We start from the raw sequence: 25,213 nt of genomic DNA, 5'->3' as shown, positions 1-25,213 counted from the left end.
TGGTTATCTCTGAGGATCAACAGGGCTTTTGCTAGCTGCTGCAAACAAGATCTTGACCATTAAGAGCAGTTGTCTTTTTGGCACCAGGGACTGGTTTGTGGAAGACAATTTTTCCACAGATGAGGGGGAGTGTGGATGGTTCAGGTGGTAATGCCAGCAATGGGGAGCAATGGGGAACGGCAAATGAAGCTTCGCTCGCTTGCCCGCTGCTCACCTCCTGCTGTGAGGCCTCATTCCTAACGGGCTGGGGACCAGTAACAGTGGTTGGGGACCCTGATTAAGAGCAGTTTTAAAATTGTGACTGAAACATTTGAACTTCCCTTTTCTCTTTGCTCTGTAGAGGACGTATATATGGCTCAGAGGGCAGTAGTGGGAAAGGTGAGGTACTTTTAGTCTGAAAAGATGATGATGGGGCAGGAATGCCAGACAAGGAGCTGTAATAATCCTCTGTCCCCTCCACACCCTTGCATTCAGCAAAGACCACCTGAATTCCTCTCTCACCTGTTCTCCTTCCTTACCAGTAGGTTGCAAGTCAACCCAAAAGCTGCTTGCAGACTTCTTGTAATTTTCTCCTAGTCAAACATGGACCCAGGTAAGGGATTCCTGCCATCCAGTGGTCTCCAAGAGTTCAGTTTTCACAAAGTAGCCAGGACTTTGGATTTGTGTTGTCATGTTCATGCACACACCCCTGCTGGCTGCAGCTGGGTCTCTTGTGAAGTCAGTCCAACCAAAAGCACCTGTAGATGCTTCAGTCCCCTCCCTTACTGTCCACATTTACTCATCAGATCCTAGTAAAGAGGCATTGGATTTCAAGCTGTAAGGGAGCTAAAGAAATTTAGTCTAAGTCCCCTTTGTTTTACAGAAGGACAAAAAGAGGCCCAAAGAATGTCAGTGACTTGTCAAAAGTCATACAGTTAGTTAGTGGATAGACCAGGCTGAAACCTAAGTCTCCTGACCACAGCCCCTGCCTCCCCACCGCCCCACGCATCTTTTGGCTTACCCATGGATGTTCTTATGTGATGCCCAACTGTGTGATTTGTAGACAACTTTTAATTTGGTCTTGCTCTTTATGCACCCCGACAGTCCCTGTCTTTAACTGGTATATTTAGACCATTCACATTTAAAGTGATTATTGATATAGGTAAATTAATATCTACCATGTTTCCATTTGCTATTCATTGCCCTTGTTCTTTGTTTCTTTTTTTGGTCTTTTACTCTTTTTCTGTCTTCCCTGGTTTTATTTGAGCATTTTATATGATTCTATTTTCTTTCCTCTCTTGACATGTCAATTATACTTCATTTCAAATTCTTTTTAGTGGTTGCTCTAGAGTTTGCAAAACACATTTAGAACTAATCCAAGTCCACTCTCAAATAACGCTGTACCACATCAGGTACTGCACTAGTATTCCCACTTCCTCTTTCCTGTCCCTTATGACATTACTGTCATTCATTTCACATATCCATAAGCTATAATCACCAAATTCATATTTGCTATTATTATCTCAAGCCAACTGTTATCTATTAGATCAATTAAGAATAAGAAACTTGAAGATTTTATTTTACCTTCATTTATTCATTCTCTAACACTCTTCTTTCTTTATGTAAATCTAAGCTTCCAACCTATGCTATTTTCCTTCTCTCTAAAGAATTTCTATCATTTCTTGCCAGGCAGGTCTACTGGTGACAAATTTCCTCAATTTTTGTTTGTCTAAGAAAGTCTTTATTTCTTCTTCACTTTTGAAGAATAACTTTGCTGAGTACAGAATTCAAGGATGTGTGTCTTTCTTTCAACATTTAAAATAATTTACTCCACTTTCTTCTTGCTTATATGTTTCTTAAGAGAAATCTGGTGTAATTCTTATCCTCACTCCTGTATAGTAAGGTGTTTTTTTCTCCCTTCTGTTTCTTTCAAGATTTTCTTTTTGTCTTCAGGTTGAATATGATATGCCTAAGTATAGGTGTTTTGCTATTTATCCTGCTTGGTACTCTCTGACCTTCCTGGATCTGTGGTTTGGTGTCTGTCATTTTTAGAAACATTTCTTTCAGCTGTTATTACTTCAAATATTTCTACTGTTTGTTTGTTCCTCCTTCCCTCTTGCCCACTCTCCTTTTCTCTCTCTCTCTCCCTCCCTCCTTCTTTCTTTCCTTCCTTCCATACTTCTTTCCTTCTCTTTTTGGTATTCCCATTACACACAACTTATACCTTTTATAATTGTCCTACAGTTCCTAGATATTCTGTTCCATCTTTTCTCTTCACATTTCAGTTTGGGAAGTTGCTATTGACAGCAACTTAGTCTTCAATTAGTGATTCTTTCCTTAACCATGTCCAGTCTAGTGATGAGCCCATCAAAAACATTTTTCATTTGTTACAGTTTTTCTGACTTCTAGCAGTTTCTTCTCATTCTTTCTTAGAGTTTCCATCACTCTGCTTATATTATCCATCTGTTCTGGCATGTTGTCCACTTTTTCTATTGGAGCCCTTAGCATATCAATCATAATTGTTTTATTTATTTATTTAAAAAATTTATTTATTTTTGGCTGCGTTGGGTCTTCATTGCTGTGCGTGGGCCTTCTCTAGTTGCAGCAAGTGGGGGATACTCTTTGTTGTGGTACACAGGCTTCTCACTGCGGTGGCTTCTCTTGTTGCGGAACATGGGCTCTAGGTGCGTGGGCTTCAGTAGTTTTGGCACGTGGGCTCTGTAGTTGTGGCTTGCAGGCTCTAAAGCACAGGCTCAGTAGTTGTGGTGCACGGGCTTAGTTGCTCCATGGCATGTGGGATCTTCCAGACCAGGGTTTGAACCCATGTCCCCTGCATTGGCAGCCAGATTCTTAACCACTGCGCCACCAAGGAAGTCCACCATAATTGTTTTAAATTACCAGTCTGAAAACTCCAACATCTCTCTCATAGCTGAGCCTGGTTCTGATGCTTGTTTTTCTTTTAAGATGGTATTTTTCTTTTAGTTCTTTCAGTCAAATCCCCTGTTATTGTACCGGAGCCCTATCAACGTGGAGGTGAGGGGGAGCATCCTCAGTCCTGTGACTAGGTCTCAGTCTTTTGTTGAGCTGGAGCTGAGTATTTCCCTCCCCCCAGGTTAGTCAGGCTTTGGTAAAACCCTAGTTGATTAAGCTCTGGTAAAATCATTTCTCTTGAGGACAGATCTTGCTAAGGGGAACAGAGAGATCTGCCTTGAATTTCAAAATGGTTACTTTTCTCCCCCTCCTGCTGGAAGAGCAAGGGGATTTTTGTCAGTTGATCATAGTGAGAACCTGGTAGGGATCCTGGAGGTAAAATTCATGAAAGTGTTGGGGCTCCTGGACTGCCCCCTAGGAGCTTTTAACTCTCAAGCTCGTCCACGCTAAACCTCCAGCAATTCATCAATTGCACCTTAAAGTATTCCTACCCATCCTGGCACCAGCTGCAGACTTTTCCTCTTGGACCTCTGCTCCTGCTAGACTGTGATTCTCCGTAAAACTGCCTGTCTGTCTCTCTAGTTTTTGGTGCAGCAGTTTGCCCCATGACCTCAATTCTCTGATAGATCTAAGAAGACTTGTTGATTTTCAATTTACTTGGCTTTTTCTTCTTGTTGCAAGGATGGAAGTAAATACTTTCAAGCTCTTTATGTGTCAGATCAGAAAGTGGAAGTTACTGTGTGATTCATAAATACATCAAGTGAAACACAGGGTCATGGGCCATGAACTTTGGCAGGTATATAACAACAAAACAGCAAGAATTATTGAGCACTAACTACATACCAGCACTTCATTATATATTTCAGTGATCTGACAATACCTGTACAAAGTAGATACTGTTATTTTCCTCATTTGATAGATGAAAGAAAGAGGCTATGTAACCTGTCCAAGGACGTACAGATTTAAGACTAAGACATATAGAAGGGGGATGCACGTGCAGGCAGCTTGACTCCAGAGGACACACTCTCACTGCAATGCCCTAATGCCCGTCCCAGGATCAAAGTGTCTATTTGTCTTTTCATTTGGTAAATACGTGCACTAAGCATCATTCCCAGCACTGGAGAAAAAGATGGACAAGGTCCTTATCCTCATTAATGTGTATATTCCAGTGGGAGAGAGAGCAAATAAATAAGCAAACGAATAAACAAGTTTATTCAGAGAGAGAGAGAAGAAGATGAAGAATTTAAACACAATGATAAAGAATGCCAGGGAGGGCGGCTTCTTTAGAGAGGATGATCAGGGAAGATGTCGTCGCTGAGGAGGTGACATTAGAGCTGAGACCTAAGGGAGAGAACAGGTACGGGGAGAGCATTCCAGACAGAAGGAGGAGCCGGAAGTAGGAACAAGTATGGTACGTTCAAGGAGGAGCAAGATGGCCCGTGTGGCTGGTCCAAGTGAGTGAGGGAGAAGATGGTCATAGGAGAGGCCGAAGAGGGGGGCAGGGCCACACCAGTGCAGGGCTCTGTCAGGCACAGCAAGCAGTTTGCGTATTATTTTAAAAGCCTTGGAAAGGAACTGCAAGATTTTAGACAGGGGAGCAACATGCCTCATACATTTCAATGGCAAAAGTGACCACCGTCATGAGACCTGGGAGATGTTGTACCAGATTCAGGATGGTGGACCCACCCCCAAGGCTGGGTCTCCATGGGGAGAGCCTGTCGAGGAGGGAGACTGCATGTTGAGGCAGTGCCCTCGAGGACGGCTCAGGGTGTTAGCAGCAGCATGGAGTGGCGGTTGGTTAGAAGGAGAATAAAACATGCCACGGACCCAAGAATCTTGAAGCTTGCATGGCACCCCGTGCAGGTCTGACTCTCAGGACAGAGATCCCGTTTCAGGGTGTGCCGTCTTCCCTAACAACCACCCTAAGCTTCAGATGTACAGCCCTTCTTCCACATGGCAGAAACAGGTTCACCTTCCTTTGGCAAGATGGGTGGATGTGGTTGGTTTCCTCCTGCTGTGTCAACAGGCAACAGGCCTGAAGTGGTCCTGACCCCGATGCCCCGAGAAGCCTTCCTGGTGTGGTTTTGGAAGATGACTTGCACACCTGCCTCACATCATCTCCTTCCACAGCATCTTGCCCTCCTGGGCACCTTTGGAGTCAAGTAGAAAGGACAAATAGCTTGGCTGTCTCTGAGCTCTGGTGATATATGGATTCATCAAAGTGTTGTTGTATACATGCTGCTTTGTTACTCCATCAGTATTGTGGGATACTCTGACAGATGACGGGGTGGAGGTGGGAAGCAAGAGAGAGAAGAAACTCTCCCGGGGCTGCTGCATGAGGCCCAGCATTTTCCCTCTGTGCCTGCCTGGTAGGATTAACCACACTTCCTACCAATAAAAATGTCCCTTATAAAGTAGAGATTAAGATGTCTCCACCCCCCCTAAGATGCTTCACCTCCTTCTTTGTTGTGGGTCTAGGTCAGTGGAAGCAGGTGACATGAGTGAAACCACCTCAAGGGAACGAAAAGGTGATAGCCTGGGGTGTCCTGAAAAGAGTTAGCAATTCTGTAGATGGACATGCCAACCAGTAGGGGTAGTCCATCTCTCATGTTGCCCTCCCCAAATATAACAGAGACTCTTTATACAAATCTTACCCTCTTTGTAGTACAATGGATGAGTTCCTTGATTAAATTTAATCAAGGTGATTAAATTTTGTAAACAAAAAATGATATACTTTAAAGGCATACAGAGTGTTTTTATTGAAAGAAATACTTGGTAAATAAAGTCGAGGGTATTTTTGCAAACAAATAGCTACCATATTTTTACATGTTAATTTGGTTCCACACCTATGTTGGATGAAAGTTACTCTTATTTAAGATGAATTCCAACTGCAGTCCTGTCCATTTGGAATCTCTTCTGAAACATATTTTCAAGCTAAATGTTTCATTCTGCCTTCTTTTCACACAGAAGATGTTTAGTAGCGCACAGGCAGGGCATCCCCTTATCTGTGTTCTTCCCCTACTGCCCCCAGCCCCCTAAATCCCTACTCGGCCACTAGTCTCTCCTGGAACCACAAAAGGTTGGAGCTGAGGGACCTTAGAAACTAAGTCTAATCCCTTTTCTAACAACTAAAAAAACTAAGGGCCAAATATCTGTGAATATTTTTGTTTCTTTATTTTTCCACACTGTCTCCAGAAATGCTTATGGGAGTTGAAGGAGACTGTGTCACAATGCAATTCCTTGACAAGCTACTTCTTCCTGTACCTGCCACCAAGTATTTGGGCTCAGCTAGCATGTTGTCACTGCTTATTCTTCATTCCACTATAATCCTGCCAGACACTCTTATGTTGCTGCTTTCTAGGTTTTCCAACCCACTGATTATTTTGCATTTTGGATGATTTCTCTCCCAGCTGCCTTCATTTGCATTTTTCCTAAATCAAATCTCATTGTGATCATTTCTATTCATATTTCTAACCTCTTTAGATCCACTTGTGTTATTTCTCTGTCCTCAATGATGTCTGCAGCACCTCCTAACTTGGCACCAACCAAATATGTTATTAAATGTGTATGCCTTGTTCCCAGTCATTAATAAAGGTGCTAAATAAAGCTAGATCTAACAGATCCATTGGGGCCTTCCATTAGCTGCCTCCCCCCACCCCATCCCCATAGATATTGAGCTGTTTTTCATCTTTGGTTCTTGTTTATTAAGGTTCAAGCTTTTCAATCATCCTGTCCTAGTTCCTACTAGCACCAATCAGAGCTCTTGTCACACAAATGTTTCAAGGATGCTGTTTTACATGCTTTATTAAGCTCCAAAGGTACGATAGCTATGGAAGTCATTGAATCAACAATTTTTTGTTTTGTTTTTGTTTTTTTGTGGTACGCGGGCCTCTCACTGCTGTGGACTCTCCCACTGTGGAGCGCAGGCTCAGCGGCCATGGCTCACGGGCCCAGCCGCTCCGCGGCATGTGGGATCTTCCCAGACCGGGGCACGAACCCGTGTCCCCTGCATCGGCAGGCGGACTCCCAACCACTGCGCCACCAGGGAAGCCCTTGAATCAACACTTTTAATTAACTGTAAAATTTATAGTTTCATATGCCAGAGGAAATTTTTAGCCTGCTTTTAAAAACTCTTCTAGAAGGCAGACACATTTGATTATCTTTATCTCTCCTATTTATTCTTCTATAGCTTTTTGTGTAAATCTCCTGGTTAATTCTCTTTGAATTTAAAGGTGCATAAACCATTACGTGCTTGTGAGGAACACAAGTTATATATATGAAATGGCCCTTGTCATGAGGAGCTTATGATCGGATAAAGCAGCTAGACCTAAGTATAATGAGGAGGGACTCTAACCAGACAATGTGGAGTTAAATTGCTTGAAAGCTTCATACTGACTCTTAGGGCTGCAAAAATAGGAATATGAATTAGGATGTTAAGATAAAACCTAATGCAGAAGGGAAGTTTTGAGCTGAAAACTCAAAAGGTAAAAAAGATTTGCATAGGCAAGGAAGAAGTAGGGGAACATAGGGAAACATCTGAGCTAAGGTAGAGAGAGAGAGGAATGATCGTGACATACTGTGTGGGGTCTCAGAGCAGTAGAAAATCGGTCTGATTTAAGAAAGAATCTGACTGGTGTAGCGTCAGTTTGCAAATCCAGTTGGCTGTATGGCATCTCTCCCTGGATGTCTCTTAGGCATCTCAAAATCAATGTGCCCAAAATTGAAGTTGTGACTCTGCCCTCTCTCGCCAAACTATTTCTCTCCTAGTTTCCCCCACCAGAAATCTGGGTGTCATCCATGATTTCTCTAGTCCCCTAATCATCCCTCATCCGACCTTTCAGCCAATCTCTTTAAGTTCTACTGCTCAGTTATATCTTGAATCTGAATAATTCTCATTTCTGCCACTCTCTATGCCAAGCCATGACTGTTTCTTGCCTGGACTACTACAAAAACCCCAACCCTTGCCCCTCTCCATACCACAGCCAGAGAGAACTTACTGAAAATTAAACCACTCTCTAGCAAGAAAAGAAAATCTTTCAGTGGCTGAGCATTGCCTTTGGAATGAAATCCAACCTTGTTATCATGGCATAGAAGCCCTGGTGTGATCAGGCTTTATACACCAATGCTCTGTTTCCACACCACATGGGTGTGCTTCAATACAACTGTTATACTAACCATTTGAGTTAGCTTCAGATCCACAAAGAAAAGCCCCAGTCCTCCACATGGATGCCCATGCTTCAGATCCAGCCACGAGCAGGGGTCTCTAGGCCCCCCGTATCTACAGACTCAGGGCTTCCCACAATTCCCTCATGTTCAGTAATTCTCTAGAACAACTCACAGAACTGAAGAAAGTGCTATACTTACTATTACAGTTTTATTAGAAAGGATACAAATCAGGACCAACCAAATGGAAGAGACACACAGTGGGAAGTCTGGGACGATCCTTCATCCAGAGTTTTCTCGCCTCTCCCCGTGGAGTCAGCTCGCCTCACTTTCCCTGCACATCAGTGGGCTCATCAGCCAGGGAGCTCCTCTGAGCCTCAGTGTCCAGAGCTTTTACTAGAGTTTTATTAGAAAGGTGTGATTGATTAAATCACTGGCCATGTGACTGAGCTCAATCTCCAGTCCCCTTCCCCTACCAAAGGGCCAACCCTCTAATCACATGCTTGGTCTTTCTGGTAACCAGCCCCAATCCTGAAGCTATTCAGGGGTCCCTACTGAGTCACCTCATTAGCATAATGATGTCACTTCTATCACTCAGGAAATTCCAACAGTTTTTGAATCTCTGTACCAGGAACCACTGGGGACAAAGGCCAGGTATCTTTATTTCACCACAAAACCTCCCAGACTTCATCTGGCACCACTCTTGCCCTCCATGCACAGACATGCTGGTCTGCGCTTAGCCCCTGGACTGTGCCATGTCCTTGCCTCTCCCTGAGACAATTCCCTTCTCCCTCTCTCACTCCCACCCAACTTCCACAGCCTAAGATTACCTGATCAGAAAGTCCTTGCCTATCTCAGTGTCGCCCTTGTATCTCCCCATACTTATTTGCTGCATAGCACCTGATTTTATCTATGTTTGTCCCCTCCATAAAATATAAACTGTTTGAGGACATAGCCTTGATTGTCTTGTTCCTTCTTTATCTTCTAGCACATACCAACATTCAGTACATATTTGTCAAATTAAAGAATAAATAAAGGGGGAAAGATAAGAATATTCAGGCCAGTTGAAGCTATTTGATTGCTAAGAAGAAGAAATGTTTAGGCTTGATGAGAAAAGTAATACAGAGAGGTTGTCAAGTCAGAAGCAAGAGAATGATAGATTTGGGGGGCATATGAATATGCGGAGTATGATTGCAGTGTACCAAATGTATTGTGGAAGGGAAAGGACTAGAGGCAGGAGGCTTTAAAGGGCTATTACAGGAGTCCAGGTAAACTGATGAAAGTCTGAACAAGGGTGGTGGTGTAGGAATGGAGTGAAAGGGGAAAATCTGAGATTTTTAAAGAAAGATGCCCTTGACAGTTTTTTTTTGGCTTTAACTTTTTATGTTGAAATCATTTCAAACTGACAAAAAAGTTGCAAAAATACCATGAAGAACTCCTGTACACCCTTTACCCAGACTCATTAATTGTTAACACGTTGCCTCATTTGCTTTATTATTCTCTTTCTTTGTCTATGTGTAGTATATGCAGTCTTCTTGTTATTTATTTCCTGAATCATTTGCAAGTAAGTTATAAACGTCATACCTCTTCATCCCTAAATACTTCAGTGTGCATTTCCTAGTGGGAAAGACATTTCACAGGAACACAGTACGTGTGCCAACACCAGGGAATTTAATGTTATTGATACAATACTATATTCAGGATCCTAGCCCAGGAACCAGTTCAGGATCCTGCATACCAATGAGTTGACCTGTCTCTTTAGTTCCCCTTCATCTGGCATAGTTCCTTGGTCTCTCTTTGATGTTATGACATTGACATTTTTGAAATGTGCAGACCAGTCATTTTGCAGAATGCTCCTCATTTTTGGTTTGCTTGTGTTTCCTCATAACTACACACAAGATTGCATTTTGGGCAGGAATGCTGCGTTAAAGATCTTGTGTGCTGAGCATCAAACAAGAGGCACATGGTATCACTTTGTCATATTATTGGTGGTATGAACTTCAATCACTTAGTTAAGGTGGTGTCTACCCGGTTTCTCCACTGTAAGATTACTATTCCTCCATTGGTAATTAATGAGTAATTTATGCTGAGATCCTATGAACCTATGTAATATGTTTTTTTAACATATTTATTGGAGTATAACTGTTTTACAATGGTGTGTTAGTTTCTGCTTTATAACAAAGTGAATCAGCTATACATATACATATATTCCCATATCTCCTCCCTCTTGAGTCTCTCTCCCACCCTCCCTATCCCACCGCTCTAGGTGGTCACAAAGCACTGAGCTGATCTCCCTGTGCTATGCGGCTGCTTCCCACTAGCTATCTATTTTACATTTGGAAGTGTATATATGTCCATGCCACTCTCTCACTTTGTCACAGCTTACCCTTCCCCCTCCCCATATCCTCAAGTCCATGCTCTTGTAGGTCTGTGTTTTATTCCCGTCCTACCCCTAGTCTCTTCATGACATTTTTTCCCCTTAGATTCCATATATATGTATTAGCATACGGTATTTGTTTTTTTCCTTCTGACTTACTTCACTCTGTATGACAGACTCCAGGTCTATCCACCTCATTACAAATAACTCAGTTTCATTTCTTTTTATGGCTAAGTAATATTCCATTGTATATATGTGCCACATCTTCTTTATCCTTTCATCTGTTGATGGACACTTAGGTTGCTTCCATGTCCTGGCTCTTGTAAATAGAGCTGCAATGAACATTTTGGTACATGACTCTTTTTGAATTGTGGTTTTCTCAGGGTATTGTAATATGTTTTTTTTCATCAGCCTTTTACCCAATAATTTTGGCACACCTTGGTGAGTCTTGCCTGAATTGCTTATTGCCATGGCACCTGCAAAATGGTGATTTTCTAGCTCCATTATTTCTTCTGCATTTGTTGATTGGCATTTTACTTCTTGTTTATTTATTTATTATGGGCTTGTGGGTTCTTATTTTATTAAATGGATTTTAATACATTCCTGTTATTATTTGTCTTAATGCCCCAAATTATTCATCAAATTACCCCAGTTTGTTCAGTGGGAGGCACTACAGATGGACTCCTGTGTCCTTTTGACATGTCCCCATCAGTTTTTGAGCAATTCCTTACTTTCTGGGATAACAAAATATACCAAGTTCCTCTTGTGCTTTTCCTGCCTTTGTCCTGGCACCAGCCATTTCATCAAAGAGTCCTTATTCCTTTTTAGTGGGGAATGGTATTTAAAAACCAAGATCTGGGAGTGAGATGTGTCCATGGCTACGGGACTGTCATTGTTTTCCAGGCCCTTTCTTCCCCAGAATTTTGACTCATGGAGTAAAGGAGATGTAGGTTAGGAGACTAAACAATGGTCACATCGTGGACCAAAATCCTCCAAAACCCAAACTGTAAAGATTCACAGAAGGTAAACTAGTCTACCAAGAGGATTACCCAAGCCATCTTTAAAATGTGTGTTAAAAATGTATTTTTAAAAATATGTGTTGGCCTTCCTTGGTGGTGCAGTGGTTAAGAATCCACCTACCAATGCAGGGGACACGGGTTCGAGCCCTGGTCCGGGAAGATTCCACATGCCATGGAGCAACAAAGCCCATGCGCCATAACTATTGAGCCCGTGTGCCACAACTACTGGATCCTGCACTGTTAGAGTCCGTGCTCCGCAACAAGAGACGCCACTACAGTGAGAAGCCTGCACACCTCGACGAAGAGTGGCCCCCGCTCGCCACAACTAGAGAAAGCCCACTCACAGCAACAAAGAGTCGATGCAGCCCAAAATAAAATTAATTAATTAATTAAAAATATAAAATAAAAAATATGTCTTACTCAAATACATTCTCGTTGTAAGAGATAACTAGTGGAGTAACAAAAGAAAATATGAGACCCCCCTTTCTTACTTTGCAATCTTTAAGTTTTGTCAGCAAACACTTTTTTAACCTGCTAAAGTTGGCTTTTCAACATTTGCCTGGCTCCTAAAACCTCCCCAGGCTGAGTGGCACAGGAGGACTAGCAGCAAGTGGGAACTTGTTTTCTCGAAGCTGCAATTTGCCAGGTGGTGAAGACTGCTGCCAGGCTTTTCTTGGGGACTTTCTGGGCTCTTCTTACAGATTGCCAGTATTATCTGGAGGGAAATCAATACTGACCCAGTATCAACAGTGGGGAAAGCACCGAATGCTCTTCACTGTTTGAATAGTACCGTGTTGGCATCTGAACTGGGGGAGATTAAATTCAGACCTCAGAGACTGAGATAAAGTCTATTTCAAATGACCCTTAGGGTCCCTAAAGAGTGGAGGCCACAGCATCTTTCCCTCTTTGACCCCCTTGATAAAACGACTCTTTTCTCAGACAGGACATCGTTACTCACAAGACACAAACACACACACACAAACGTGCACACACACACGCATATACACACGTTCTACTCTAAAACTTGCCTATTGAAGCTAACATGTTGGTTCTAGTTTCTTTTTCACTACTGACTGAAAACAAAGATGTATTATGAGTACAAGTGGAATTCCCTTTGGCTGTGTTTTGAAGCCACCTGGTAAACTTTCCCTTTTGGAATTTTAAGCAGAAACACAATTGAATTAGGGGATGGAACAACCACACTGGTGTCTGGTCAGAAGCAAGCATCTGTTTGCAGCTATGCTAGGGGAAAGCCAGTCACTCGTTCTGGTCTCAGATCTGTTGACTGGGACAAGCTAAATGCTGTTTAACTTGGCCTTCATCTTGCTACCCAGAGCAAATTACGTGGGCCTTAAAAGACAGTTTCCCCTACAGCCATTTAAAGGACTTGATTCAAGAATTTATTCTGCACATAAAAGGAAGTTGGGGAAGAGTAGTTTTGACAGAGTGGGTTGCTTCAAAATCTGCTTCAGTGGAGCTTTTGAGATTGATTACCTTTGCTCAAGTCCCAGAGAATACACAAAGGTTGCGCTTATGGAGAAAAATCACCACATGATCAATTTCAATTTCTACAGTCTCAGCAGGGATCCCATTGAGGGATATTATATCTATGATGGAGGGTGAAGTAATAGAGGTACAAGACAAAGGATGGGTTTAAGTGAGGGCACTGTCACCCTGGTTGCAGTGTGATTGGTTGGTTAGTGCTAATAAGAACAAAGATAAGAGAAGGGTGACATAAATACACTATCATGTGTAAAACAGATAGCTAGTGGGAACCTGCGGTAGAGCCCAGGGAGCTCAGCTTGGTACTCTGTGATGGCCTAGATGGATGGGATGGGGTGGGGGATGAGGGAGAGGCCCAAGAGGGAGGGGATATATGTATGCATATAGCTGATTCACTTCATTGTACAGCAGAAACCAACTCAACATTGTAAAGCAATTATACTCCAATTTTTTAAAAAAGGCAGAAAAGGTAACAGAAAAAAAAAAGATATATCACTGACTGGATTACTAGATGAATATTATTGCTTCATAGTTCATCCTAACCTGGGGCTGATGGCAGAAGCTGGGTTATTTTGATTCCGGGGTATAGAAATTTAAAAATAATCTGTTTCCCTCATATTACAAAAGAAAAACTTGATCATTATGACAACGTAGAAAATACAGACAAACTGAAAGAAAAAGTTAAAAATCACCCCACTCCCTATGGAGAGCAACTGTAAACATGTTGACTTATACTTTAAAATTTTTCTGTGCTTAAATACATATTTTTATTAAGAATGCATTCATTACTTCATCTTTTATTTTGAAAACTGTCTTTCACTTAACTACCTTCTACCTCATCTCTACATGTCAATACTACAATATCCCTTTTTGTGAGTTTTTAAATACAAAACCAACAGATGCTCTTGTTAAAAATTTCTGAGTATAGAATAAAATGTAAAAGTATTTCTCCTACCTCCCAGTCTTACCTCCCCTAAGGTAACCCTAAGACTTTTTCTTAATATTTCTCTTTGGAAACTTTCTATGTACACACACACACACACGCGCGCGCGCACACACACACACACACACACACACAGAGTATTCAATTAACTAATGTATCACAAGGTACAAAGTCAAATCCTGTTATGTGGAAATTCAGGGTTTTTCCAAGTTTTCACTTCAGTGAGCATCCTTGTGATTAAATATTTGCACAGAGCCATGATTATTTCCTTAAGATAAACTCCAGAAAACTAACTGCACAATTTTAGCACTTTTAATACGTGCAGCATATTTGCCCTTCACATGGTTTGTGCCAATTTCTCACTCTCACCCATAATCAACATTGAATTTTTAAAAAATCTTTAAAAGTATAACACATATAGAGAAGTGTCCAAACCGTGGGTTAGCCCTGTCCAATGTGGTAGCCACCAGCCACATGTGGCTACTGAGTACTTGATATGTGGTTGATCCAAGTTGAGGCGTGCTGGAATTGTAAAATACAAGCCCAGTTTTGAAATATGGGTACAGAAAAATATCATATAAAATATATCATTAATGATTTTATGCTAATAATATATTTAATGATATTTTGGATGTAGTATGTTAAGTAAAAATATATGATTAAAATTGATTTTTTACTTGTTTATTTTCACTTTTTTAGTGTAGCTACTAGGAAAATTTAAATCACATATGTGGCTCACAATTGTATTTCTCTTGGACAGCACAAAGTAGGACATGGTATGGCTTCTTGGGTAATAAAACCAGCCACTGAGGGGTATACTCCCGATTGGCTCTCTTCCTCTTCCTCTCCTGCTCCCCCGACCCCACCCCTGCCTGTGCCTCAGTTACAGCTAGCACTCTTAGAACTAATGTAGCTCCCTTCACCACAACAATTCTTTGTCAGGGGTGATCAATAAACACAGGGTGAGTGTCCACTATTGAAGGTAATGGGGTATTAAGACCGTGATCTACCAGAACCGACCGTTAAGTACAAACTCGAAGTTACAAGTTGAATCATTTGTTAATTGATTTGTTAGAAAGTGTACATACTTAGGCTTCAGGAATTGCTGCTGAGTCCAGCATCATACCCCTATTAAAATGTGCACGCAGAGCCTGGACAGACGGAATACGCACACTTGACAAGTCAGTTCATTGATGGAAGGTCACCATCTCTTGTCAGCCCTCAGCTTTCCCTTCCTCACATATTGACTGTACTAAACACACCCTCGGTACGAACACCTTTTCATCAAACACAAGTGCTGTTCCCAGGTTGGCTTCCACACCCAATCACTTAGGGGTAGAAGCAAAATGCAGATAAGTAGGAAGAAAAAGGCCCAGAGACGAGCATGTGAATCTTACTTCCTTTCTGCCCTATTGTTGGTTTACATCTTGTTCTTTGAGTCACTTTTTCGCTGGACTCAGCTTTAGAGTTTAAAAAAAAAAAGATTTTTTAAAGTACATCTTAAAGTATTTTTCGCTTGATTGTATGCTCAATTATTTGGAATGTGGCCCAAATCCTTCCTTCATTCCACTGCTTCAGTCAAAGTAGCTTCTGTCTGGAAGGTATTAAAGTAAGGGGGATTAAAATAAAGAAATATCTCTGTTCCAACTTGTCCTCCTCATCATTCTTTTATTGTTCTATCATGCTTAATTTTATGAGAATAATGTTTCTAGCCCTTTGGAACTCTCCACTTAGGGTTTTTATAAAATTGCATTGCCATAAATTTAAGAACCAACGTAACCTTTTAACAAGGAAAATGAGACTTCTCTTTAAAAGGCTCTCCCTCCCCTAAACTTGAAGAATAAGGGAAATATCTTTTGGAAACGAGTGTGAACTAAGAACCAAAGGAGCACCATCTTTGTTCCATTATTGGTTTGAATTACTAGATGAACTTGAATACATGTCTTCTAAACCTTAATTTTGCCATCTGTGGACTAGGGACAGAGTGTTCCCCCTCCCTCCTATGTTTAGTTGGGTTTGCAATAAAATCAATAAACTGGATGCAAAAGTAATAAATTATTCCATGGGCTGCAATGGTCTTGACATTTGAAATTCCTTCCAGACTCCAGATTCTGTGATTATAAATAATAAATGCTTTCACTCTTTCCAACCACTGTGTTTCAACACACTGGTAAAATTTAAAGACCTCTTTCTTATCGCAGTAAGCCAGGTTACAATTTTTTTTTTTTTTTTTTTTTTTTTTTTCGGTACGCGGGCCACTCACTGTTGTGGCCTCTCCCGTTGTGGAGCACAGGCCCCGGACGCGCAGGCTCAGCGGCCATGGCTCACGGGCCCAGCCGCTCCGCGGCATGTGGGATCTTCCCGGACCGGGGCACGAACCCGCGTCCCCTGCATCGGCAGGCGGACTCTCAACCACTGCGCCACCAGGGAAGCACCAGGCTACAATTTTTGCCTTACACAGATTGCTAAGCACTTTTTTCCCTCTTTATATTCAAAGCTGAGCATATACTTCTTAAGGTCTTTCTACCCTCCCTCTTTCTGTCCCATTACCCAAGGGTTAAGCAAATTTTGAAAGTTTTCAATGGTGCTATAAAATGAATAAGGTTGAGTTGCCTTCCAGCAGCACTGGGTGAGCCAGAGAGACAAAAAACTCCATGAAATATTTTTTGGTGAAAAGAACTGCTAAAACTTTGAGGATAAAACAGTTCTCTCTCTTCTCATCAGCATGAAGCCAATATCTGTGAAATGGCAGATTCCTAATGAAAGCATGACTAAGTACTGAATAGTATGGTATAAAACATTATTACCTTTTTTTTAAAAAAAGAGCTTATACACTATATATATTTATTTTTATTTTCAGATTATAGTTGGCCCTTGAACAACTTGGGGGTTAATCCATCTATAATTTATCGTTGGCCTTTCCTATCTGCAGTTCCTTTACATCCTCAGATTCAACCAACCTCAGACCATGAAGTACTATAGCATTTACTATTGAAAAATATCCATGTATAAGTGGATCTGCACAGTTCAAACCTGTGCTGTCCAAGGGTCAACTGTAATTTTCCTATCTAAAGCACTACTTCCCAACCTAATTTGTCATCTCGAAGCTTTCAAAGCATTATCAGATAAAAACAAATCTGAGTATACATTGAAAGTTTATAGATCTCATTGGCCCATGGCTATAGCTAAGATTTCATTAACAGTGTCAGCTGAAGTGCTGCCCTGATAGCTTACCCAGGACCTCCAACTCCTGTCACCAGAGGGTCAACAGGCTGGTTCCCCATGTGTGTCTGAGCCCCACCCTGTCTGTGGGTTTGGCAGAGTCTGCTGGACTCTGATGCTTCTCCTTTCTTGGGCACCAGAGTCTCTCTTGGGTTTCCAGTGAGTGCCGCCTGCCCTTCAGGCATTGCTGCTTCTCCACGTTGTAGATTCGGCCAAGTACACCAGATTCCTCAAGGAGCCTAAGTCCCCTCCCCTCCTTTCCGTGACACACTGTTAGAGCAGTCCTCAAACAATATTATTTGTGCCTCGGTATTTTGCAGAGATTTGGTGAAGTACCTCTTTGTGTTTTTACTTACTGACTTCCTCTTTGCTGTGTGTTGGACATGAACTCCATCACAGTGGGGGCGGGAGGGCAGAGAGAGCCAGACCAAGAACTAACCCCCTTCCATACTCAAGGTTACACCTCTCCTCTGTCCACCAAAACTTGAGGACAGATGTCTCTCTTCTTGACATGAATGATCTCCCAGGAGACTTCGGTAACCAGAACTTTCTTCAGGTTTCCCCACTAGTTCACTCAACAAGCCTGAACCTCCTGCAGTGGGCACATTCCAAAGACAAGCTAAGATCCCCACTAAGTGAGGATGTACTCTTATTTGGATGAAAACCACCCCAGACCAACCCCCAGGGATTGAACTTGAGGTTGAGAGATTGCGGTTGGGGGTGCGAGCAAGTCTAAGTCAGTGATGAGGAGAGGGGGTGGGGCGGGGGGCGGGGAGGCTGAGGCACTTCGGGGAAGGCGCCAGGGTGTTTTAGCCCTTCACTCAGCTCTGCATTCTCTCTGCAGAACGACATCTTCGAGTGGTCCAGGGACCACCGAGTCCACCACAAGTACTCGGAGACGGACGCTGATCCCCACAACGCCCGCCGGGGCTTCTTCTTCTCCCATATCGGGTGGCTGTTTGTCCGCAAGCATCGGGCCGTTATCGAGAAGGGGAGGAAGCTGGACGTCACCGACCTGCTGGCTGATCCTGTGGTCCGGTTCCAGAGAAAGTAAGTGAATGGACACCATCGATCGTCCCTGAGGGACAGGACCTGGAGACAGGGCACAATGGGGTGCAATAATGTCTCCAAGCAGTTCTCTGCATAGCACTTACCCTGACGATTGGGTCTTCTTGTTAGGATTGCTGTCTGTTTATTCATTCCTTTTAATTTATTTTTATTTTTTAAAATATTTTTTTATTATATATATGTATATTTTAAAATTCATTCCTTTTTGATCATTACGTTTTTCCCTGTTCACACATTTGTTTTGAATTTGAACTTGATTTTGAAATGGATTTCCTTTAAGTCCACTTGTCATTTCCTTCAGACCCACCTGAACTACTGATTTCGTGGGAATGTTTCTGTAGTTGTCCTCGCTCGCTCATTCATGTTTCCCTGGGGTAGCGAGGAGGAAAGAGAGGACTTGCTTATTTTAGTGACACACTTGACTTCAACAGGACTGGACTCCCTCCAGGTCCCCTGCTCTGTTCTCCCTGAATTCTCTTGTAGTGAAGCCTCTTCTCCCCCCACCCCTGGAAATGGTAACACCAGTAGGTTTCTGTGCAGAGAAAACGTGACCATGTAACAAAGAGCCTCAAAATGCTTGTGTGCACTAATGGTGTCAGCTGAGCATATTCAGTCCATCAGCATTTGCAGGGTGTGGATCTACGTTCAACAAGCACATGGTGAAAGCTTGCCTGTTATCGTGCTGGCAAGTGGAGGGCGACCATGGTTCACCTTTTAAGTAGGGAGCTGGCCTGGGCTCTATCCGTGTTGGTCTGGATCTGTAAAGTTGGCCACAATGAGAGCATTTATAAATGGGCTCGTTGCCCCAAAGCAATGGATTTATGTGCAAAGCGGGACAATTTTGGGATCACACTCTCGTGAGAGCCTTGAGATAATATGGTGAACAAATGGTCACTGGACACCATCTCCACTGACAGGCAGGAGTCATTTGAGGACTCATTCCAAACAGAATCTCCCAATAATGGAAATGGATCCTGGCACGAGAGGAGGTATGGCTGAGAAACGAGCTCATTTTCCCCTCAGTGGATGGTGGGACAGGTTGCGAAGGCTCACACTTGGGCTCCTCCGGGTCCTTGCAAAAGGATTGACCTCTCTAAAGCTCAGTTTCAGCTGTAAAATGGGAATAACAGTAGTACCTATCTCTCACAGCTTTTATGAGGACATAATGAAAAAAAATGTCTGAGAAATGCCTGGCATTTATATAGTAAGAGCTTAGGTCCGTGATGTCTCTTATTCCACAGGCAGCGGCAACTCCAGAGGATTCCCTGTCTTTCCACACCCTGCTTCTGTTGGCTTCACCATAGGGTCTTCTCTGTGCTCCTCCATACAGCTCTTTCAGGTGGACGCAACCAATATCAATAGCCAAAATTTTATAGGAGATGTTTTCAATTTACAATTAAATGATTTGTTGATTTTGATTTTTCACCATGAGAGTAAAAGAGGAAAATCTGCAAAATTCAGAAAAGTAGAAAGAAACTCATGCACAGTCCTAACACACAAACACAGCCACGGTTGAGATTCTGTAGTGTCTCCTTCTATATTTTATGTGTATATTTGACATATTTTACATGATGGCAGTCGAACTGCTTATATGCTTTTATGTCTTGCCTTTTAACTTCAGATTATATTGTAAGCACCATTATCAAAGGCTGCATGGGTTCACCATTTGAGTGTCGTAGTTTATTTAACCATCACTCTGTGATGGGATATGTATGTCATTTCCAATTTTGTGATATAAATGATGTTGCTATACAATTAGTAATGCTTTGGGACAATCAGACCTTAGATTAATTTGAAGAGCTCAGATGAGGAGGCAGAGGATCTTCTGTTTTATTCCTGAGAACCAAGCTGAGAATAATAGTCTGGGTTTCTCTGACCATAAAAATGAAGGTTTTTTTTCATCTTTTCCCTTTACTAAATATGGTAATCTGATTCATTGGGTGTATACTCATGGTACCTATATCCAAAGACTATTGCTAAATGCAGGCAGAAGAACAAAGGCTATTTTGGCATGTTCCTTGAATAGTTATCTGAGAACATCTTTCATCACCGGTCCAGTGACCAAAGGAGATTGTAGCTATCAGAAACCACTCACTCATATTATCATTTCTTATATATCATTGAGCTCCTGCTAGAAATTGCGGCTGAGGATACGACCTTAAAGATTGGTCTCAGTTCCCCCAGAATTTGCAGTCTAGCAGGGAACCCACAAATTAACTTACAGACAATTATGCTTTAGAGAGAAGAGTGCTATAATAGGGTAGAATAAGGCACCATGGGAACACAGAAAGTGGTCTCCTAGCCCACCCTACCAGCTGGAACTAGCTTCTAAGTCAAGACCTGAAAGATGAGAAGATGGTAGATGAGGATGGGGACAAGGATATTTATCATGTCTGTCATTTCATAGAACTATATAGAGCCATTGAACTTTGGAGCTAGGAGGGGCCTTACAAATCAGTTAACCCATGCCTTCCATTTTTCCTATGAAAAAACTAATAAATGAAATTTAAATAGAAAGTTGGGGATAGAAGTTCTGTCAGTCTGTTTGGGCTGCTATAACAAAAATACTATAGCCTAGGTGGCTTACACAACAAACATTTATTTCTCACAGTTTTGGAGGCTGGGAAGCCCAAGATCAAGGCACCAGCAGATTCAGTGTCTGGTGAGAGCTCTCTACCTAGTTCATAGATAGCCATCTTCTTGCTCTGTCCTCACATGGCAGAAGGGGCAAGGGAACTCTCTGGGGTCTCTTTCATAAGGGCCGTAATCCTATTCATGAGGGCTCCACCCTCATGACCTAATCACCTCTCAAAGGCCCTCATTGCATTGAGGACTATGTTTCAACATGCAAATTTGGGGGGGACACAAACATCAGTCTATAGCAAGTACCTACATCTCAGATTATTTGCTCAATATCCTTTGGATTATGCCTCGTTGTCTGAAAGGAGCTACAACAGTTCTCTGAAGTGTGGGTGGACACTCATGTCCTTTGGTAATTATCCAGCCTAGAGAACGTGGAGATCCGTAATCCAAAATGAGGCTTAGAATCACTGAACTAAAGGAAGAGAGCTTCCAAGATACACAACGATACTGTGGCCATTTGGGCTTTTTTCATGTTCATGAAGCCAGGTTACCAGCCCTGACAGTCAGGCCACGTGGAGGAGATAAATTCCTTAAGGAATAAGTCCTTGCACTTAGGGGTGGGAGCTGGAGTGGTCAGTCCCATCAGCAATGTCACTGTCATATCAGGTCTCAGTCCCTGCTACCCTAGGCTGAGTGGGGAGCTTCCTAAGAAATAGAGAAAGGTGTCCAGCTCATTTGGGACCCAGTCCTGGGCCATTTCAGTGGCACCCCTTAGAGAGTCCATTTCTCTGCAGTCCTCCTAGGGCAAAAGTCCCTGTTCCAGTTTCGGTGGCCAGGGTTTGTTGCTGATTCCACTCCCTCCTAGGGAGCAATATTTGTACAAAGAGACCCAGGTAAACACTTGGAGAGTTTCCTCAAACAGGCAGATGTGTAAATGAGAGGGACCCAGGATCTGGAGACCGCTCCTTCAGTCAGAACACTTAGCTTTTGCTTGTCTGTAAAGCTTTTGATTTCTCCATCGAATCTGAATGAGATCCTTGCTGGGTAGAGGAATCTTGGTTGTAGGTTCTTCCCTTTCACCACTTTAAGTATATCATGCCACTCCCTTCTGGCTTGTAGAGTTTCTGCTGAGAAATCAGCTGTTAACCTTATGGGAGTTCCCTTGTATGTTACTTGTCATTTTTCCCTTGCTACTTTCAATAATTTTTCTTTGTCTTTAATTTTTGTCAGTTTGATTACTATGTGTCTCGGCATGTTTCTCCTTCAGTTTATCCTGCCTGGGAGTCTCTGCACTTCCTGGACTTGGGTGGCTATTTTCTTTCCCATGTTAGGGAAGTTTTCAACTATAATCTCTTCAAATATTTTCTCAGGTCCTTTCTCTCTCTCTTCTCCTTCTGGGACCCCTATAATGCAAATGTTGTTGCATTTAATGTTGTCCAGAGGTCTCTTAAGCTGTCTTCATTTCTTTTCATTCCTTTTTCTTTATTCTGTTCCACAGCAGTGAATTCCACCATTCTGTCTTTCCGGTCATTATCTGTTCTTCTGCCTCAGTTATTCTGCTATTGATTCCTTCTAGTGTAGTTTTCATTTCAGTTATTGTATTGTTCATCTCTGTTTGTTTGTTCTTTAATTCTTCTATGTGTTTGTTCTGTATTTCTTCTAGGTCTTTGTTAAACACTTCTTGCATCTTCTCGATCTTTGCCTCCATTCTTTTTCCGAGGTCCTGGATCATCTTCAATATCATTATTCTGAATTCTTTTTCTGGAACGTTGCCTATCTCCACTTCATTTAGTTGTTTTTCTGGGGTTTTATCTTGTTCCTTTATCTGGTACATATCTGGACGTTGGGAGAAGTTGCCTCTATATGTGTGTGTGTGTGTGTGTGTGTGTGTGAGAGAGAGAGAGAGAGTGAGCAAGGGAGAGAGAGAAAGAGAGAGAGAAAATACATCAACTTCATTAGTATCATTTTTCTTTCCCCACATTGACCATACATTTCTATGTGTGAAATTCCCCTGGCAAGATGAGGAGACAGTTTCTCAAATGTCTGGAATCTGAATACTTCAAACACGAGCATGTTAGACATATTAATCAGTAGGTGTCAATGAATTCTTGAACTGCTGTTTGCAAAGTGTTATCTTGGCTTCATTGTTGATGGCAATAAAGGCATCTTCATGTATCTTCGAGTCACTTCAGTAGCTGATAATAGCTGCCATTTATTAACTGCCCACTATGTACTTACATTATATCTTTACACACATTCTCTCTGATCCTTTCAATAACTCTGTCATGTAGATGATGGTACCTGGATTCTGGACTTGAATTCTAAAGATTCTGGCTCTGCATGGCCTTGATTAACCAAGTCAAGAAAATAGTATATGTTTGCACTAAATTATTCTTTCCCTAGTAAAATATTACTTTACTACCAAAACTGAGAAGAAATCTTAGCTAGTTTTCATGTAAATTTAAATAATTACATAGAAGTCAAAGCAAGATTCGAATGACATTTGAAAGATTAGATTGACAAAATGAAAGACATTTTGGTGCAAGTAGATCTCAGTCTCACTAATATTTAGACATTATCAATTCCTGGCTCTCTTTCTAGACCATGTAGAGAATAGTGTTTTAATATTTTCTTGGAATAAACAGTCCTTTAAGTCATGTATAAGTTTACAGCCCCAAAGCTTCAGCCAGTAGACAACAACCCTTATAAGAAACTTCTATTTAATCCTTATTTATTCTCTAAAAAGTTAGATCTATTACAATTGGCTTATGCATCAGAGAAAAAGACTCCTTTTGCCTTTCCTTTGTCTCTTCTTTACCATATAGTAGAGCAAAAAAAGTGGAAAAATTTTTTCATAACAGAAAATTCATTTTCTAGTTATTACTTCTTCTAACAATTACTTCATAAAATTTCTCTAATCTTTTGAAAATTAGTTAAAATTTTGATGTATAACCTTCTAAACTTTTAAAAATAAATCATGCTGTGTTTTCTTTCTACAAAAATGTATTCAGGGCTTCCCTGGTGGCCCAGTGGTTGAGAGTCTGCCTGCCAATGCAGGGCACACGGGTTCGTGCCCCGGTCCGGGAAGATCCCACATGCCGCGGAGCGGCTAGGCCCGTGAGCCATGGCCACTGAGCCTGCGCGTCCAGAGCCATGGCCGCTGAGCCTGCACATCCGAAGCCTGTGCTCCACAACACGAGAGGCCACAACAGTGAGACAGTGAGAGGTCCGCGTACCAAAAAAAAAAAAAAAGTATTCATACCCTATATACTATTAAAATAAGAAAAAACATATTCAATATTTACCTTAATTATTTCCTTTCCAGCCTCTTTATTGTGTGTTTGTGTGTGTGTATCCTAATTTCCATTTGATATCATCCTGCCTGAAGAACTTCCTTTACCATTTCTTGTAGCACAGGTTTATTGGCAATAAATTCTCAAGTTTTGTTTGTCTATAGGTCTTTATTTTATCTTCAACTTTGAAAGGTATTTTTACTGGACATAAAATTCTGGATTAGCAGGGTTTTTCTTTCAGAATGATAAGATGTCAATCTTGCCTTGCATAGGATCTGAGGAATCTGCTGGGATTCTTAGCATTATTCCTCTGCATTTATTGTTTCTTCTTGCTGCATTCAAGATTTTTTTCTTTATCTTTGGTTTTCAGCACTTTGACTCTGAGGTTTGTTTGTTGTTGTTTTTGAATTTTATTTTACTTATTTTTTTATACAGCAGGTTCTTATTAGTTATCCATTTTATACTTATTAGCATATATAAGTCAATCCCAATCCCCCAACTCATCACACCACCACCACCCACCACCACCACTTTCCCTCACTGGTGTCCATACATTTGTTCTCTACATCTGTGTCTCTATTTCTGCCCTGAAAACTGGTTCATCGGTACCATTCTTCTAGGTTCCACATAAATGCGTTAATCTACAATATTTGTTTTTCTCTTTCTGACTTACTTCACTCTGTATGACAGTCTCTAGATCCACCCAAGTCTCTACAAATGACCCAATTTCATTCTTTTTAATGACTGAGTAATATTCCTTTGTATATATGTACCACAACTTCTTTATCCATTCATCTGTCAATGGGCATTTAGGTGGCTCCATGTCCTAGCAATTGTAAATAGTGCTGCAATGAACATTGGGGTGCATGTGTCTTTTTGAATTATGGTTTTCTCCAGGTATATGCCCAGCAGTGGGATGGCTGGATCATATGATAATTCTATTTTTAGTTTTTAAAGGAACTTCCACACTGGTCTCCATAGCGGCTGTATCAATTTACATGCCCACCAACAGTGCAAGAGGGTTCCCTTTTCTCCACACCCTCTCCAGCATTTGTTGTTTGTAGATTTTCTGATGATACCCATTCTAACTGGTGTGAGGTGATACCTCACTGTAGTTTTGATTTGCATTTCT

General features: G+C 41.7%; 1 protein-coding gene across 3 annotated transcripts in view; it reads left to right on the top strand.

Moving 5' to 3' along the window:
- SCD5 (stearoyl-CoA desaturase 5) overlaps window positions 1–25,213 on the top strand; it is a 155,216-nt gene that overhangs the window by 87,909 nt on the left and 42,094 nt on the right. For all 3 annotated transcript variants that reach the window (XM_059066996.2, XM_067035929.1, XM_059066997.2), the window contains exon 3: window positions 17,982–18,187. In XM_059066996.2, coding sequence (XP_058922979.1) covers window positions 17,982–18,187 — 206 coding nt within the window. The remainder of the gene's footprint in view (window positions 1–17,981; window positions 18,188–25,213) is intronic.

Source organism: Kogia breviceps, chromosome 6, assembly GCF_026419965.1.
Source record: "Kogia breviceps isolate mKogBre1 chromosome 6, mKogBre1 haplotype 1, whole genome shotgun sequence".
In the NCBI taxonomy this organism is placed as follows: domain Eukaryota; kingdom Metazoa; phylum Chordata; class Mammalia; order Artiodactyla; family Physeteridae; genus Kogia; species Kogia breviceps.
Note: the sequence above shows the minus strand (reverse complement) of the source record. Positions and strands in the feature narration are given on the sequence as shown.